General features: G+C 43.7%; 2 protein-coding genes across 2 annotated transcripts; one reads left to right on the top strand and one right to left on the bottom strand.

The window, feature by feature from the left end:
- Positions 1-6,302: 6,302 nt before the first annotated feature.
- Positions 6,303-10,820, bottom strand: dnali1 (dynein, axonemal, light intermediate chain 1; the record flags this gene model as incomplete). The annotated part of the gene is made up of 6 exons (XM_080002349.1): positions 6,303-6,594; positions 7,343-7,507; positions 8,464-8,642; positions 9,213-9,382; positions 10,364-10,500; positions 10,740-10,820. The coding sequence occupies 6 exons, from the start codon at positions 10,818-10,820 to the stop codon at positions 6,559-6,561; spliced, it is 768 nt and encodes a 255-aa protein (XP_079858475.1). The 3' UTR covers positions 6,303-6,558.
- A 1,279-nt stretch (positions 10,821-12,099) lies between these two features.
- spata2l (spermatogenesis associated 2-like) lies at positions 12,100-16,259 on the top strand. Its single transcript, XM_080002473.1, has 4 exons — positions 12,100-12,174; positions 13,120-13,471; positions 13,612-13,905; positions 14,774-16,259. Exons 2-4 carry the CDS (start codon positions 13,127-13,129, stop codon positions 15,887-15,889), a joined length of 1,755 nt encoding a protein of 584 aa, XP_079858599.1. The 5' UTR covers positions 12,100-12,174; positions 13,120-13,126; the 3' UTR covers positions 15,890-16,259.
- Positions 16,260-17,153: the final 894 nt, after the last annotated feature.

Here is a 17,153-nt window from a genome sequence, read left to right as displayed (position 1 = left end):
CCTCAATAGGTTCATATAAATGTATACTAAAAATAAAGCAGGAACAAATTCAATAAAATAAATGATCGTTACACAAGAAATAAATGGTATGTCAACAAATAACCCCGTTTGTATATAGTTATCAGAAAAAACCTAGCCCTTGACGTCCGGTAAAACCCAGTGGGAAACCCAGGAAGTCCTTTTGATGGAGGGGCGAAGGAAACAGATGACCATATAACAAGGTGGGGATTAGCCAGGCTAGAGGGGGATCGGACTGGAGGGGCGTGGGGTCCAAGGGTCATCTGGTGGAATGTTGAGTTCTTTGCCACCTCTACATCTAACTCTGAGGAGTTCCATGCTTATAGTGGACCTGTCTCATAGAGGGACCATGGCCCGCAGCCCACAGCCAGATCTCCATTTCCAGCTCGGCCAGGTGTGAGGGCGTATCTAAAATTCAGGTTGCGCCAAAAACGCCATTTGTTGCACCCCCACAACCTTCAAAATCATAGCACGGATGATCTGAGCAAGCTGGTCATATATTCGGCAAGGCAGGTACATGTACATAGCGAGAGGGGCCCCTTACGATAAGACCTTATCTTTATCTTGGCCGAGTCCAGATGTTCGAAGCTCCTAACAAGCTCTGTGAAGGAGTTCTTTGTTCAACCATTCTGAGACTCACCATCACTCCCCCTCGGAGATCAAACATCTCCACATCTCCATGTACTGAATAAAAGAGGCTTCAAAGAAAGGCGGACTAACAACGAGTAACAACGAAATGCAGAAATGCATAACAAAATGAAGAACACATCCCAAAACCCCGCAACATCCTATGAACATCAGAATAAAACAAATAACGAGCATTATAACACCGCCTTTGGATAGTAGGACTCCCTGTTTGCCGAATATTTTGTCCAGCCACGCAGTATTCCACTGAAGTTGAGTCTAGCTGCACACTAAGGGCCTCGAACAATTGAACAGTTGATTATAATAGATGTAGTTCACCATCGACATTTTTGTCAATAACCAGAGACAAAGTATTGTATAGATGCAAATCCACCTGAAATTTGGTTTTGTGCCTTTAATTTGTGAGGGGACCTCCCTTGGAACTCCAAAGGCATCTATATAGACACCGGGGGTGTTTACAGATTGTGTTATTTTTCGGTTAACATGGGTGCAGTGTATCATGCAGTTCCAGACGTATGGCGATGTGGCCATGTGTACTCCATTGGTTGTGGGGTTGTAGGTTTGAAGACGGAAGCGGTTGAGCATAATACAACGGTATCGGGAGTACTATTAATAATGTTGTGATTAGTATGAATGCCAGGGTCCCTCTGACCCTGCGGAGTCGTTTTAATGGGTTTAATGGATGCCATGTGCTTTGCCGGCTCATGGTTTGATCACCGGGTGTGAGTACTTAGCCTTTGGGAGTGGTGTTGGCTTCCTCGGTGGATGCAGCGTTGATGGCGCTGGTGTCGTTTTGACCACAGGTTCGCATGGATGTCGGTGAGCGAGGGAAACAGATCTGGTGGTTCAGTTGGTTCCGTTGGTTCTGTTGTGATCAGTTGGGTTCAGTAGTGGTTATATATGGGTTTTAGTTAATAATCAGAACTATTGTCTATGCTAAATGTGTGTAGCTTGGAGTGGGTGGAACTCAGTGTTATAATCTTTGCTGTGTTGTGGCTAAGATGTGGATCCTGGGCGGGGTTAGTCACACACACACATTCACACGTCATCAGCAAAGCACATGCAGTTGGAATCTCTTTCAGAAACTTCTCTCAGTACGCTGCAACCCTGGAGGCGCTCACTTCCTCCTATCTCCGTTCGTGACTTTAACAGTCCACTTCTCGTCCACTTTTTAATGTCGTTCTATTTTCCTCACAATACAATAATATATCCGTCATCTTTATCCCAACAGCACTCAAACAAAATTAATTTCAGCAATAATGCTGCAACACAAAATACAGTGCACACGAGGAGGAAACAGACATTCTACACCTACCAAAGTCTTACCACGTCCCAGACAGTCAACACTAATACAGATTTTCAAAATGGCTCTGCGCACCTTAGTTCCTATGGGGCCTGTTGATTGGCTGAGTCGCGGGTCAGACGATGGTACGCGGTTCAGACCATACAACAAACCTCCATACTCTCACAGATTCCGTTTACACACAAAACACAACAATAATTCATAACTCTATATAACTCTGTATAATTCAACACTTAACACACAGATTCTATTCTCTGCACAGGAATATTGCCACTGTATCTGCATTTTTAATGTATGTTTGGCTGGTACTGAAAAGGCTGGGGCTTTTGGCCCGTGACAATTCCGCTGCTGGAAGATTGTTGATAGATGACAGTGAGCAGATAACAGTTGGCTCTGCACTCTTGGTTGGAAGGAGAAATATAGATTCGACAATACTGAATACAGAATTATTCAGCGCTAAATAAAAGAAAAATGGAATAAAAGAACAAAGAATAAACCATGGGCTGTACTCACTATATTCTAAGAATTGTATCACTATATCTAGAGAGCTATGATATCGTCTTGTGTTCCTCTGACCTGGACACATGCCACAAACCTATTTGACTCTTTTCGCACTATGAGGGACAGTTAAAAGACCACCGACTGTGGACCTGAGAGTTCTTGCTGGTTCGTGTGTAATTAGCATTTATTTTATATACTGATGTGCATGGCCATTTATAGCTTTATTTACAACTAGCAGAATTTTAAAATCAATTCTAGTTTTAACTGGGAGCCAATGTAGAGATCTGAGAACAGGTGTGATGTGTTCAAACTTTATTTTTCTGTGATGTCAGTGGGGGCGAGTAGTGTGCCTTGATTGAATGGGGAACAGCGTTGGATTTTTATGTTTGGCATGTCAAGCAGACGCACGTCACGCAAAAATCTTTGTGGTGTCATTTGTGTTGGTTTACCAGTTTGTAGGATCAGTTCTAATTTAGACGAGAAATATGCAACCGGGCAGAGTCTTCCCCCCATGGGGTTCACACAGCACTGATAGCATATATCCACCCTTTCGATCCTCATACTGAGTAAACAGGAGTCTATAGTCAGGGAAACCGAGTGTGGGTGCGACGGTAAGGGGATGTTTCAGATCAGTGAAGGCCACCCATACCTCGGGTGTCCTGTGTGTGTGTGTGTGTGTGTGTGTGTGTGTGTGTGTGTGTGTGTGTGTGTGTGTGTGTGTGTGTGTGTGTGTGTGTGTGTGTGTGTGTGTGTGTGTGTGTGTGTGTGTGTGTGTGTGTGTGTGTGTGTCACCTGATCAGGGTGTGCAGAGCCATGGCTTGGGTCTTTCCCTGGGGGCCCCTCCCCCAACGTCAACTCTGATATTGTCCAGATTCCCCTGTTTGACCCCGGTTGCCATGTGGTCTTCCCTTTGGCGCCGTGGGACAGGCGCGGGCCCAGTGTCCTTCCTGGCCGCAGCAATAGCATGTGTTGCGGCCTAGGTTGTGACTGAGGCGACTGAGGCGGCTTTAACGGAATCCTCAACCTCGTTGAAACCGGCGAGAGGTGTTTTTCTGAGGCCGTGACGGACTTCGAGCATGGTTATCTGGGTCTGGGACTCTGGACGTTGTTTCTTTTGATCTTGTGCCCGGTCCTTGTCCCTTTGCTGTGTCTTGTAGGCGTGTTCAGTGTGGAGGATGGTGTCAGCGAGGGTCGTTGTCTTCCAGGTGACAAACAAGCATTCCAACGTGTCACCGAGTGGGAACATCAGTCCGTTGATGAAAGCAGATCATAGATGAGTCTCATATGGTGTCAGGGGAGCTACCCCCATGTTTTCAGGTTTCACCAGTCCACTGTGGTTGTGGAAAACAACTTTCAGGCGTCCGGTGTAGGCTTGTGGTGTCTCGTCGTCTTTGCTGTCGAGGTTGACCGCTGGTATGTCTGCATAAATGATGTTAGGCTCGTCGTTAAGGACGAGGTTGGGTGGATTTGGAGGTTGACACCGTGCGGCAGGATGGGAGTCCAGGTCCAGAACCAGTATTTTCCCCATTAACATAGGATACAAAGAAGTATATTAATTAGCGGTATATGGTGGTGGTGCTAATGCTTTCTGCTTTCTTTGTCCCTTTTCCTGGCCCTGTCTCTCTCCCTGATTCCCGTCTCTCTGTCCCTTTTCCTCTCCCTGCTTCTTATTCTTTTTCCTTTCTCTGTCTTGTAATCTAACTTTCAGCTGCTGTAGCTGATTTAGACTAAAGCTTTCCCATTCCACCAAACTTATCACTGTTCTTTCATCTTTTCCCTTCATACATTTGTAAAATTCCTTCGATTCCCTTACTTGTTGATCCTTCTGTAGCGTTTTACTATTACTGGTACCCAGGGTATTATTAGGCTACTTCAAGTTATTTTATTTTATTTTATTTTATCTTATATTATTTAATTTATTTCTTTATTAATTTATTTAATGAACCTAGGGATTTCCTTTGTGTCAGTTGGTGGTTATTCTCCCTTTTTATCTTTTTCATCTCCCTATTGACTGTCTCAATAGATAAATCTCATTCTATTTCACGTACTTTATGATCTCAATAAAACTGTGGAAACCCCATTTCATTTCACGTACATTACGATCTATATCGTAAATATAGTCGTCACTATATTTCCAGGTTTCTTCTAAACCTTGGTTAGAATAAAACACTTCACTTTAGGAAAATCTGTTGGAATTTGGATCATAAAATAAATCCTGAATATTTTTTAATTTATTTATTTATTAGAAACCTTCTTTCCCACCGTACAACATCTGTCTTACCCACTATCAGGAACGTAGATCAAGGCGGTGCCCCAGAGTCCCACCGAAGAACAGTCCTCCAAACGGGGATTTTAGTCTATGCCGGCTCCGGATCACAGATGAGCTAAGGAGCAGCTCTCTGAGTCAAACAGTTTATTTTCAGGGAGTCGGAGAATATATGGTCAGTTCGACGTCACAGATACAGAGAACATACAGTCAGCTTGACCTCACAGGTGCAGAAAATAATTGGTCAGGCCAAGATAAGGCAAGCTTTGAGGATGGGGCAAGCTTTTTGGCAGGAACCCAAGGGAGGACACAATCTAAAAGGTTTGCGAAAGACTGAACCCTGTATGCAGAAATAATAGTGTGTGACTGGAAGCTACATGAAGTTGTGTTCCTCATTATGTGTGTGCATATATGTTTATGTGATTACATGGATTTAGATATATTACAATGGCACAGCCTTTGATCCATTTGCCTCCCACATCCAGTCACTGGTAAGGGTTCGGCAGACCCTTGGCAGGCAGGGTGATGCTTGAACTGGCTTTTTAGTCGCATGTAGAGAGGCCTCTGGAGAAACTGCCCGCAGAGCATTATTGGCGATCCAAGTACATATCGGTATGCCGTGTTCCTGGACTGAGTGAGTATGGGCGGGCTAGGTTGCTTTATATATATTAAGAAATGTGCAGTTTCCTTTCCGATAATAAAAGGATGATCATAAAAACCTTTCCATAAAAGTCACAGTGAGCGCAACAATTGTTCTCAGTAGTTTGATCATATTTTAATGTTGTAATGAAGGGTTCCAAATCGAATACTTACAAAAAGTACAAGTCATCTTTTAAATTCTAACTTTGATGAGTACATTTCAATGAAGGTCACTTTGCAAAAAAATAAAGGAGGAACGTATTATTATTAGAGATGTGAAGTGTTCATATATTGGAGAAAAAAAGACCATAGCTCCCTCCTCTGTATGTTATTCAAAATCCTTTATATTTACTGGATACTATTTCTACCTCGCTAATACTAACCTAATATTTAACCAATTTGGGACAGCATGGCAACTCTGAAGAACTGAAGGAGATTGAAGCAGAAGGAAATGGGAAAAGAAAGGGAGGATTCAAAAGAAGTAAGAACAAAAGTCAGGTAGAGGAGAAGATGAACAGAAAATGACTTAATTTCCTTTTCCTTGGTTGCAGTCTTAATGGCAATATGATCATGGATCATCGGTGTCGAATAATTATTTTGAAATATAAAAAAAACTTTGACCACCCCATTATTAAATTAAATATGAAACAACATGCTATCAATGTTTTATTTATGGATTATGCAAGCATCATGACATCATCATCAGTCAAAATAATCTCACTTTAACGATTAAATTGCAGAAAATACATTTACCTCCTGACACCACTAGAGGCCGACAGTAGCCCACACACTGCTTCCATAATAATAGACTAAAAACGTGTAATTTCCATTTAAATCAGACACAAAGGCTAAAAGTAGATCTAGATATCGATCATAAATCGATATGATCACATAGACCTAAAATGAAAGCAATCAAACATCTGGATTATGGGATTGTTACTTTGATTGTTAGATTGTAAGGTGCTTTTATTTATCTACCATTAACCCTCAGGATTTCATTTGTTAGTTCTTCGTGCAATGTTCTGTTGAATTTCAAGAAATAATCAGATGAGTTGCAGAAAATAAATGAAAAAAACAAAATAAAACTTTCATGTGTTAAATGACTGAGGACACAAGACCATTGACAAGACCACAGAGGCTTTGTAATCCATGACTGTATTTGGCACAGTGGAGGTAGGCGTGGACTTTAATTCTTGGGGCCGAACGCCCCTTCCAGCTGGGCCTGAAAAGGATAGCAGATTGAGATTAAATGATGTTTTAGTCCGTCAAGGCCGCTGGCGTAAGGGTTGGGTGTGGTGTGGAGACTTGGTCATGATTTGGAACCAGCTCCTAATTACCTAATTGCCACGCCAAACTTTTTAACAATGAAATAATTCCCACAACACACCCCTGTTCTGTTAACTACTAACTCTTTTAAATGACTTGGGAGTCGGGAGCCACGACGACAACAGAGTGGCCTGGCAGGTGAATCTTCAATTCACCAACTGAAAAGAAGTAACTCTTGTTCACTGTTCACCAGAAGTCCCCCCTCGCTCACGTGCATTAAACCACACGATTCAAATTGAACGACTCGTTTTACTGAGTGACTCGCCAAGAAACAAATCGCAAAAAAGAGTCAAACCTTTCCTCAGTCCTGCCAGTGTGAACCTTGTTCTGATGGACACAGAGTGCATGTTCGTGCATGTCTGTTGAATTACATGAATTAGTGCAGCTTTGCAATTTTAATCTTGCAACCTAAAAGGTAATTGACGTTATTAACCTAGCCGTAATTACGGGGTTTATACAAAGTGTAGTTGGTAGCTGGTAGTTGGTTTCAAATGTACTTTTCTTTTTCAAGGTTTGTGAGGTAATTCCTGGCATTTAAAGAAATGTGACCACCCCATTGTACACGCCCTTTGGTTAGGATTGGCTTGGAGCATGTGTATCCCGTGTTTGTCTTCAGACTCGGATGGAGAGGTTGAAGGCCTCACCTTCAGCTGCTGGTTGGTTCTCTTCAGGAACTGGATCTCGTCGGCGTGTTTCTTCTCATCCGCCTGCCGCCGCTCCGCCTCCCTCTTCTCCATCGCCACACATTTGGCTTTCTGCTCGTTGACCTGCCGATGAAGCTGACGGTTTTCCTCCTCCAGCTCAGCTATCTGCGGATGTGACAATGACAATAACAATTGTTATTACTAAATTATTACCATCTCTGCAATGTCAATACAGCGTTATCACTCTTTTACTATTGTAATAATAATGTAATCATGTAATTAAAAAATACAACTATAGATGGATAAACTGTCGTCATGGTCATGATAACAATGAGAGAGTAGGCATAAATTATTTCTATGTTATTACTAAATCAATACAATGTCTATGCTATTATTATATTACAATTCTAATATTGTAGTAATAATAATGTAACAGCATTGTGGTCATTATAATAATTTAGTAATAACACAGTAACAATACAGTATTATCACAATTGTTACATTATAATAATACTGTAAAGACATTGTAATAATTGAATCATAACGCAGAAATAATTTATACCTAGTCACTCCTTGTTATCTATGCCCTTATTATTGTATTCATATTTATTCATCCCATAGTATATCAATCAATAATTATATTTAATTATATTTATACCTTACCTGTCACCATTCCAGCAAACACATTGCAACTATTGTCTTTTAACTTTCAACTTAACTTATCCTGTGGCTGTTTTTTTTGTTCATTTGGCTATTTTATATGGATGTTTGACTATTTTTGTACATTTGGCTTTTCTTGTTTTATTTTTTTCATACTGCTAAGCTTTCTTTGCCGCTTGTCCGTTCAGCAAAGCGCCGACTCCGATTCTGATAATCAACTGCTATTGGATTGTCGTGAGAGGTTTCGCAACTTCGAGTGAGCTCCAAGGGTGAGCTCCGCTCTCTAAACGAATTCCTGAATTTCCCTCCAGGGATTAATGAAGTCTTATCTTTTCTTATCCTGTATTTACCAAACTCTGTACTGCAATACACCCGGATAGGCCTAAAAAAACAAGACGACAAGACGGTCGAAACAAGGTGACTTTTCAAATGCGCTGTAGCTCGGTGTCAACAAACCCGACCTTGGCCTCCATGTCGGACCTGCCCTGCTCCGCCAGCAGGGCTTTCCTCATCCCGAAGGCCACGGCGCTCTCATACAGAGTCTGGTAGGCGGCGACGGTCATGCAGATCTCGTCTCTCACCCGCAGCAGCAGCAGCCCCCTCTCGGCGCAGTTGACGGTCACTTGTCTGATCAGCTCGTCTGTTAGAGGGGACGCCCACAGGACAAGAAGAGCAATGGGAGACATCTGGATTGAGATGGCCGCAATTGAAGTGTGTTACAAGGTGGTTACAACACAGACCCCAAGAGTGTTAACTTGTTCCGAAGACTCGATGAATCCCTTCCAAGAGGAATTCTCGAGTGTTTCGGTGAAAAAAAAAATGCTGTGGATCTCGATATTTTCTAAGTATACTTCTCCCTGCACGGAGGGGATTATGAGTTGGACTGGCAGGAAAAGTTGACTTCTCGTTCATCTTAGAGGGACTAGATTTTTAAGTGTTAAAGACGGAACGTGTCCGTCCTCACACCAAAATATAACAAGTTTACTCTTGATAATTGAGCGCATCTCATATTGAGCAGTTGGTAGAATATTGAAATCACCATGCACGATGCCAAGCGTCGGCTGGATTTGGTGTAAAGCACTTCGTCATGGGACTCTGGAACAGTGGAAACGCATTCTCTGCAGTGATGAATCATGCGTCACCATCTGGCAGTCTTAAGGACAAATCTGAGTTTGGCGGATGTAGTATGTATAGGTATCTGTCTCCTCACCAAAGCACTGGGAGTAGAGCTCCCTGCGGACGGGGCAGATGCCAGTCACGCTGGCCTGTCTCTGCCTCAGCAGCACGTCCAGCTGCTGCTGCAGGTGCAGCACGTCAGTCCGGGTGGAGGGCGCCGTGGACACACGCTGCACCCACAGCTGGGTCCCTTCCGCCCATTCCCTAAAAAAGCGACGATTTCAAATGTTCAAGATAGTTTTAAGATAGGTTGACTCTATTGTTGCTTTTTTTTCATTATTAGCACGTAGTGTATCAGAATTTTTTTTATTGGAAACCATAATATACCAAAACCATAATATACTTTATTATTAATTATATAATATTTATACTTTATTGCAGTCATCTAAAGACTCCACCTCATCATTAGCATTGCATGCTCTCTTTAAGTTCTCTTTAGTTATTAAAAATCTTTGTTTTTTCATTCTTATTTATTTATTTATTGGCTCTTAATGGCTTAATTATGTGATGTGAGGTGCCTGGTGTGGGGGTGGGAATAGAAACTTTTGGACAATTGTATTTGAATCTTCCTGTTTACAGGATAAATAAATATGTAATACATTTAATTCAAACTACAATTCAGATTAAATATTTTTACTTTTCAATCCATCATATACTACTAGTTTTCATACTTTAAGTATGGTAAAGAGTCATTTTGTGTCAGAGTTTGGTACTTTTACTTAAATAAAAGGTCTGACTACTTATTCAACACACTGGATTTTTAAGAAGGAGAAGAATCATAATTTATTGGTCTCAGGTGCTAATGCACATAACACACATGCAGTGGTGGTGACAGAGAATTTAGACTTCTGCATTTCTCATATCCTATCTGTCCTTCCTCCAGGGGCAGCCAGGAGCAGTGGGCAGCCCTCACCTCGTTGGCGCCGGGCAACCAATTTGAGGTGTAGATCCACGTCGTTATCAGGCACAGGACAGGAAGTGTTCTGCATGTTTTTAATTGGGGTCCTTTTTTGTTGGAGGAAACCCATGTGAGTGTGGGGAAAACATGTAAAATCCACACAAAAAGGCCCCTAACCTGGAAATAACCCACCTGAGCATGGTGCGAACAGCGCCCCAGGCGGGAATCGAACCCAGAGATTGTTCTATCTTAAACAGCATCAGACCCTGTGTGTAAAAGAGCGATACCTCGGTGGAAGGATGTAGTTGAGGATCTCTTCTGTTTGCTGCTTGTTTGCGTCGGCTGCGGGGGCTTTGGGCTTCGGAGGCGGAGGGACTGGGCCTGCCACAGCAGGCAGCTGGGGGCTCACCTTCAGGGGGCGTTCCTGCAAAACATCTTGCTCACTCAAAGATTGATATTTGTTTTCAACATAATATGGCTTTTATAAGATGCCTAGATATTTTCTCGAGTTTCCTGCAATTCTGCAAATGTCACTGCTCTGATCCAAGTGAACTGATTATTATTATTATTATTATTATTATTATTATTATTATTATTATTATTATATATTTACTTTTTACTTACTTTTATTTACTTTTCTATTTATTTATATATTATATTTACCTTTGGTGCTTTTCTCTCTGGGTTCTTGCTGATCAAAACCGGGCCGTCGTACTTAATCAAGGACTCGACTGGGGGAATCATATCACTAGTGTAAGATGTTAACTCTATGAGCTGAAATCCTGAAAATGTTCCTTTTCTTGGCGAGAAACGAGCGCGGTAAGTCGTTTAGACTTACTGTTTACGGTGTCATGGCAACCGCATCACCGTTTAACTTGGGCCATAACGAGTGAAGTTAGTTTCTCGCTTGTACCGAGGGTCAACATGGTGGCGAAGCTTTTGTGTATTCCATTGTGTATAGAGTCAACACATAATAATAATAATTATTAGATTTATTACAACCTGTCGTAACACATGGGGGAAAAAAAGGTTATGCTTATTGACCTTTCAGCTTTAGACACTGTATTGCTTTTCGGGTTTCAATGCGGTTGGAAGTGAAACTTCGGCTACAAGGTGAAATTGTTGAGAGACGAAAAACAAGAGATTCGTTCAGAAAACACTTTTCAAAAAGGAAACACCGTTCATGAAAGGAGGCAATCCGCTCATTGACGCAGAGATCATTCGAGACTGGAATATTGCATGGATAAGAAATCATTTTCGATGTATTTTTTTTTAAGGGCGGATACAGCCGTTGATCCAGTTGCCAATGTGAAACGCACTTCGCCCCAGCGAGAACCAAACGGCAGCACTTTGCGCTAATTAAAAAACAGTACCGCAGTTTACTTTATTATTATTATTATTATTATTATTATTATTGAACTGTTTTTTCGGAAACCAAAACTCCTCTCTTACCGGGATTATATTACGATTGATAGTAAACGTTTGACAGGGATCAAGTAAAAAAGTAAACATTGATCAACACCACTTCAACAGTTTCCTGCTCTAAAGCATCCACGTCCACTTGGCAGCAGCATGTGTCACATTACATCACACGGGGCGATGACTCCAAATGTTTTTTTTTACAGTTTTACTTCTGATGCGTCTGACAACGATGGCGCCATCACAGCCCCGTGCATCCGTTCACAACACGGTAACGCGACGTCCGTCACGGCAACACGGCAGCACGCACCGCGAACGGTGAACAGCGTTGTTTTTTGCGCAAGATTTCAAATTGAAAACGCGTCCAACTTCGATCCAAAGGTTTTTTTTTTTTTTTTTATGTTGCGACAACATACGTTGCGTTGTTGCAAAGCAATCACACATTTGCTGCGCACGCGTCCGCGTCCCGGACAGAGGCAGTGGAACGCATTGAGCTCGGACATCTGGCTACGGAGGCGGAATTGCCGATCTCGAGTGGGCACTGGAAAGCGGCATTGGACCACGTGACAATGTTTACTTTTTTTCTGAACTTTGCCTGGTTGCTCAGCTTCGGGACAAGACCGATCGATCGGTCCAACATGTCTTAAAATCCTGTTTGTTGTAGAAGGATTGGTTTGAGGTGAGCTTTTGTTATTAATGTTGTGTTGCCTTTAAGATATAACATTACATGATAAAATGTCGTTGCCTTAGCCGCACTGCTAAAGCTAGCTGTCAGTTTGGTGAGTGTAACGCCGACCCTTAAGGGGTTTTCCTATGCTACAAACTAATGTTTACAATGTCTTATTTGTACATAAACCACAAGAGAAGTATTTAACTCTTTCAAACACAAGGTTGCGGTTGAGATATATACATATTAGCCTTTAGCACCGATCGTCGCTGTTCCACATTAGCTCATCCGCTAGCCGTGTAGTGTATTAGCCGTCGTTTCCTCCCTTCCTTTATTCCCGTGTAGGATTTACTTTTACTTTCACTTTATCACTTTACATAAAGGCGAATTGATAATGTTTTGATACACCCAGAGTCATGCTGCGTCGCACAAACAAGCGTTGGTGGACATGTAGACAACACACAAAATGTAACCCGTGTCTCATCAAACTGTGATTAATTTATTAAAGTGGTAAAGCGTCTTTGATTTATTTTTTATTGCTATATTTCGCTGGCACTTCATAAGAAACCGCCATTGAATGTATTTGTATTTGGTGGCGGGGTCCGCATTTCGCGGGAAAAAATGCGCTGATCGGGCACGCGCAAGACAAGAAAGTCAGCAGAGGTGAATTTCATAAAGCAGCCGCTTAGTTTTGGCCACTAAACTGTCGATAAGGATGAACGTTCACTAAAGGAACATCACCTCAAGTGACCAAGAACCCTCATTAGAAGAAAGCAAACGTTGGAGAACATAATTTGTGGTCAACAAGGTCTTACGAGGGTAAACCAAGCTGTTGAATGGGATTTTGGGACTGATTGTGTAATCACCACGGGCGATCTTATGGATTTCCACTTTGAAGTAAAACATATAACTGTGATCTGTGGGCCTGTAACCAAACATTTCACCCCCATCCTCCAGCCGAACGATGGAGATGAGCCTCCTCCTCCAGAGAAACCAAGACCTCGTGAGGAGTTATGAACTGAGCCTGGAGCGGCGCATCGCGAACGCAGGCTCCAACCTGGTGTGCAATGACGAGGCGCTGCAGCGGCAAGTGGAGGGGATGCTGGAGAGTGGAGACGCCCGGGACATGCACTGCCTGGGCTTGGATCCGCTGGGGGTGATGGAGGAGTCGATCAAGTCCACGCTAGTGCCACCCTGTAGAGGGGGGAGAGGGGGCCTGAAGGGGCTGGCCAAGGCGTTCGAGGTCCTCGAACAAGCGGCACTTAATCTTTACCTTGGGCCCTGGAGGGAGGAGTACAAAGCTGTGAAGGTTGGTTTGTACAAAAAAAAGCTCTCTCCCTTTCTATAATACCGTACATGGGCTTGGGAAAAAGCTCTGTTATGGTGTTGGCTGTTCTTTTACCAAATAAATTACATTTCCCATCACTTATTTCCTTCCGTTTCTGTCAGATGTACTCAGGTTTATTCACCCACTACATCAAGCCAGCGCTGTCCATGCCCCAGATAACGAAGCTGTTCGGCCTGCTGGGATACCAGCCCTGCTCCGGCCGACAAGAGCAGCTTCGCAGGCAGTCGCCGGGCGCGGCCCGTGCCTTGCCGGGCGATCTTCTCCGGCTGTCGTGTGCTTTCTACCTGGCGCGCTGCGAATGCCGCCTTCTGCTGGGCGCCCTGGGGAGCCACGGCGGTGAGGTGGACTGGGAGCTGGCTCTGGTGACGGACAGGCTGAGAGGACGCGGTCTACAGGTCAGTCAATGCATTGGTCACCCAAGGCCTTGGTTTGCTTGGAATGTCTCCATACAAAGGCCAGCTCCAGAAAATTTCACTCTGCTTCACCGCTCGAGTTTTCTCCAAATAGAAGGTGGAGTTAGTGTTTGAACGTCACGATTAGCAACAAAATGACAACCAGTGGTGAAGAAAACTCAATTGACCGTGAGCAAAAGAGTGATTGGCGTAGCGATCCACCAAGCCGCAAAACTGCTCCGACACAGAGCTTAAAAGAGCAGCATTTGATAACTCGTAATACTAGGAAAATGGCTTAAAATCTTGGGGGACTTCTAATATCGACAAATACAGAGTGTCAGGGTGGCAAAGTTATTTGGTGGGAAGAGGCATAATTGCCATAATTTAACAAACGGTCAATGCCCACAAGGCTTCTAGCCTCAATAATGGAGAGCAACCAAAAGAAACGTTTTGGGGTGGACGATGTTTCATTTTTGTACATCTTTTTTTCCATAAATAGCTCATCGTAATGTACATAAACGTAATCAACTCAAGCAAAACGATGTGATAAAAATGATGTCCAACAATTTTTATGTATTCATTTATTATTTTTTTGTACAGCTTTTTATTTTGGGAACTCAGTGACAGTTAATAGTGTGTTATTTATAATGCTGCTTTTAAAAAAGCAGCGAATAAATCACTTACTGAAAAGACCGTCTTAATACACAGTTCTCTCACTATCAGCGTTTGTACTGGTACTCTGTATTGTATTGTGTAAATACCCAAGAATGAGTAATCATTACTTGTACTCAGTCAAAAAAAGTTATTGGTGCGTCCCTAGCTATTATCGATTCATAGCTTCGCCCTAATATTCAGAAATCTTCTCCTACAGGCGGCCCTCGAAAACATCAAAAAGACGCTGCAGGCCAAGCGTCCGCTGAAAGAGGAAGCCTCGGGGCTCTCTAGCGCAGACAGCGAGCTGGAGCTGGACCTGTACACCGCCGAGGACGTGAGGAGTGGGCAGACTGAGGCGGCGGTCCCTGACGAGGTGCAGGGTCCCCGCTCTCTGTCCTGGACGATGGCCAATCATGGCGGCCGCTCGCCTACCGCCGTCCATACTAATGGGCTCAAGTCCCCTTCCACCTCATCGCCGCCTCCTTCCTCCTTCGGAAATTCCAGGCACGCGGAACCCTATTGTGTCTCCACCCTCCACTACCAGCTGTCCAACAACACCCCTCCGCTGCGCTCCTCGTCGAGCGCCGCCAGAAGCGCACCGGCCGCCGCCGCCGCCGCCAAACAAGCGGCGAGCCCCTACGAGGCGCCGCGGAGGCTGGGGCTCGACAAAGCGGACTGTCAGTCGCGCAGCCCGACCGGGCAGGTGCTGGGCTCATCGTGCCATATGGAGGCCTCGTCACCGTCGTCGCCGTTGTCGGGGGCAGAGCTTGTTTGTGTCTGTGTCCAGTCGGGCGTCCCGTACCTAAACCACTGCCTGGACTGCAATGCCCTGCACAGCTCGACCTGCGCCTTGCTGCAGGACTGCTACGCCGGCGGCCACGGTGTGCTGCCGCCCGACGACACTGCGGTGGTGAAGGACGAAGCCAGGCGGCCGTCCCCGCAACGAGCACCTCGTCTCCGTGAACGGAGCATCTCGCCTGCCAGCTTCAAGGAGGAAGGGGAGGCGGCCGCGTCCTCCGCCCTTCTGGGCTCGATAAGCACAACCCCTCAGCCAATCCCCTACCACGAGTGTTGCGACCCCGCCCACCCGGATCCGCGGCTGACGTGTTACACCTGCAAGGTCTTCCACTCCGCGAGCTGCCGTGACGGAGCGGCCTGCCAGGAGAACCACGAGGTTCTGTCCCTGAAGGTGTGCCCTTGCGGAAGGAAGTGTTTCAGAATACCTCTGGTCTTGTGCAGATATTGCGGTGTGGAGTATTGTAAATCTTGCTGGTATAAGACTCCCCTCACTTGTGCCTGCGGCCAAACGTTTGACCAGTCGTCTTCTGTTTGAAAAGTACCATCACAGACGAGGCACGTCCCTGCCAAATCGCAGTGCCTTAGGTCGACGCGTGGAATGAAAATCGCTTCAGAGTGTAAGCTAACTTAACAAATAATAAGTTGAAATATTGCCTTTCAATCACGATTTTTTTTTTTTTTGTAGAACTTATTTCTTTCCTATTTGGGGCCTGTTTATGTGGAGTAGTTTTATTAATTTCTCAGTGGCCATATCACCATACCATGATCAACCTTTTTAAAACCTATGTGAGAATGTGACTTTTGAGAGTGGCTCATTCGGATGTATATGTAACTGGATGTTGACGCTGTAAAAGGAAACGTGTTTTTCAAAAGTTCTTGTTGCCAACAAACAGGTTAATAAAATAAAAGCCAAAAGGGGAAAGTTACTGTCTGTCATTTGTCTAGAAATTAAGATTTTCCAATTTACCATCAATGGGCTTTTATAGGAATCTGTTTCACTCCCGCCTGGGGGAGAACAAGCCGAGCAGGGGGACTGCCAGATTTGAAGGTACATCATTTTACATGTAGTGTTGCGACCGAGCCCTTTCACAGTCCAAGAGAAATTGGTTCTCTCATCACTCTAAAATTCATCCAAATTATGTTTGTCATTGTGACTTTTTCAGATGTACATGAATATTGCATTCACTCAAGTTTGAGTGACGCTAATGTCTTACGCTAGGTCCCCCGTGTAAGGAAATAAATACAAGTTTTTATTACCCATTTTTATTATCTGGCACTTATAGTGAACTCTCAACTCCATTATTTGATCATTGAAGTCACTAGTACTCAAAGCGTCTGTCTGGAAAAGCCACGCCTACATGAAAATGCCAGTATACTGGCGTTAAGATTGTATATGATACAATTTATGTAAATGTGTTCTTTTTGGTAATAGATTTTGACTACATGGCTGAGACCATATACTGACCACATGGATATTCTTTTCGCATTTTAATTTCACTTACCGTATAGGATATTTTGTGGGGATTAAAATTACAAAAAACCCTCTCTTAGCAATGTTTGAAAATGCTGATAGCAAATGTTTGCTCAAATAAAATCAAAATCCCAATGAAAGCCCTGTAAATGAATGAATGGATGTGGCTGACTCTTCCTTGGCTCACGCCTGCTCATGTCCCTGCTGTAACTGTTCTCTAGACTGGTAATGACATGAAGGCAGACAGACGCTCTATTCACATGTATATTAGGATGTGGACCGGTTCCTCAGGGCAAAACAATATTCCAATTCTCATGTGAAATGTCCT

The sequence above is a fragment of the Zeus faber genome, assembly GCF_960531495.2.
Source record: "Zeus faber genome assembly, chromosome: 6".
Classification (NCBI taxonomy): Eukaryota; Metazoa; Chordata; class Actinopteri; order Zeiformes; family Zeidae; genus Zeus; species Zeus faber.
This window is presented reverse-complemented; position numbering and strand designations above follow the sequence as displayed.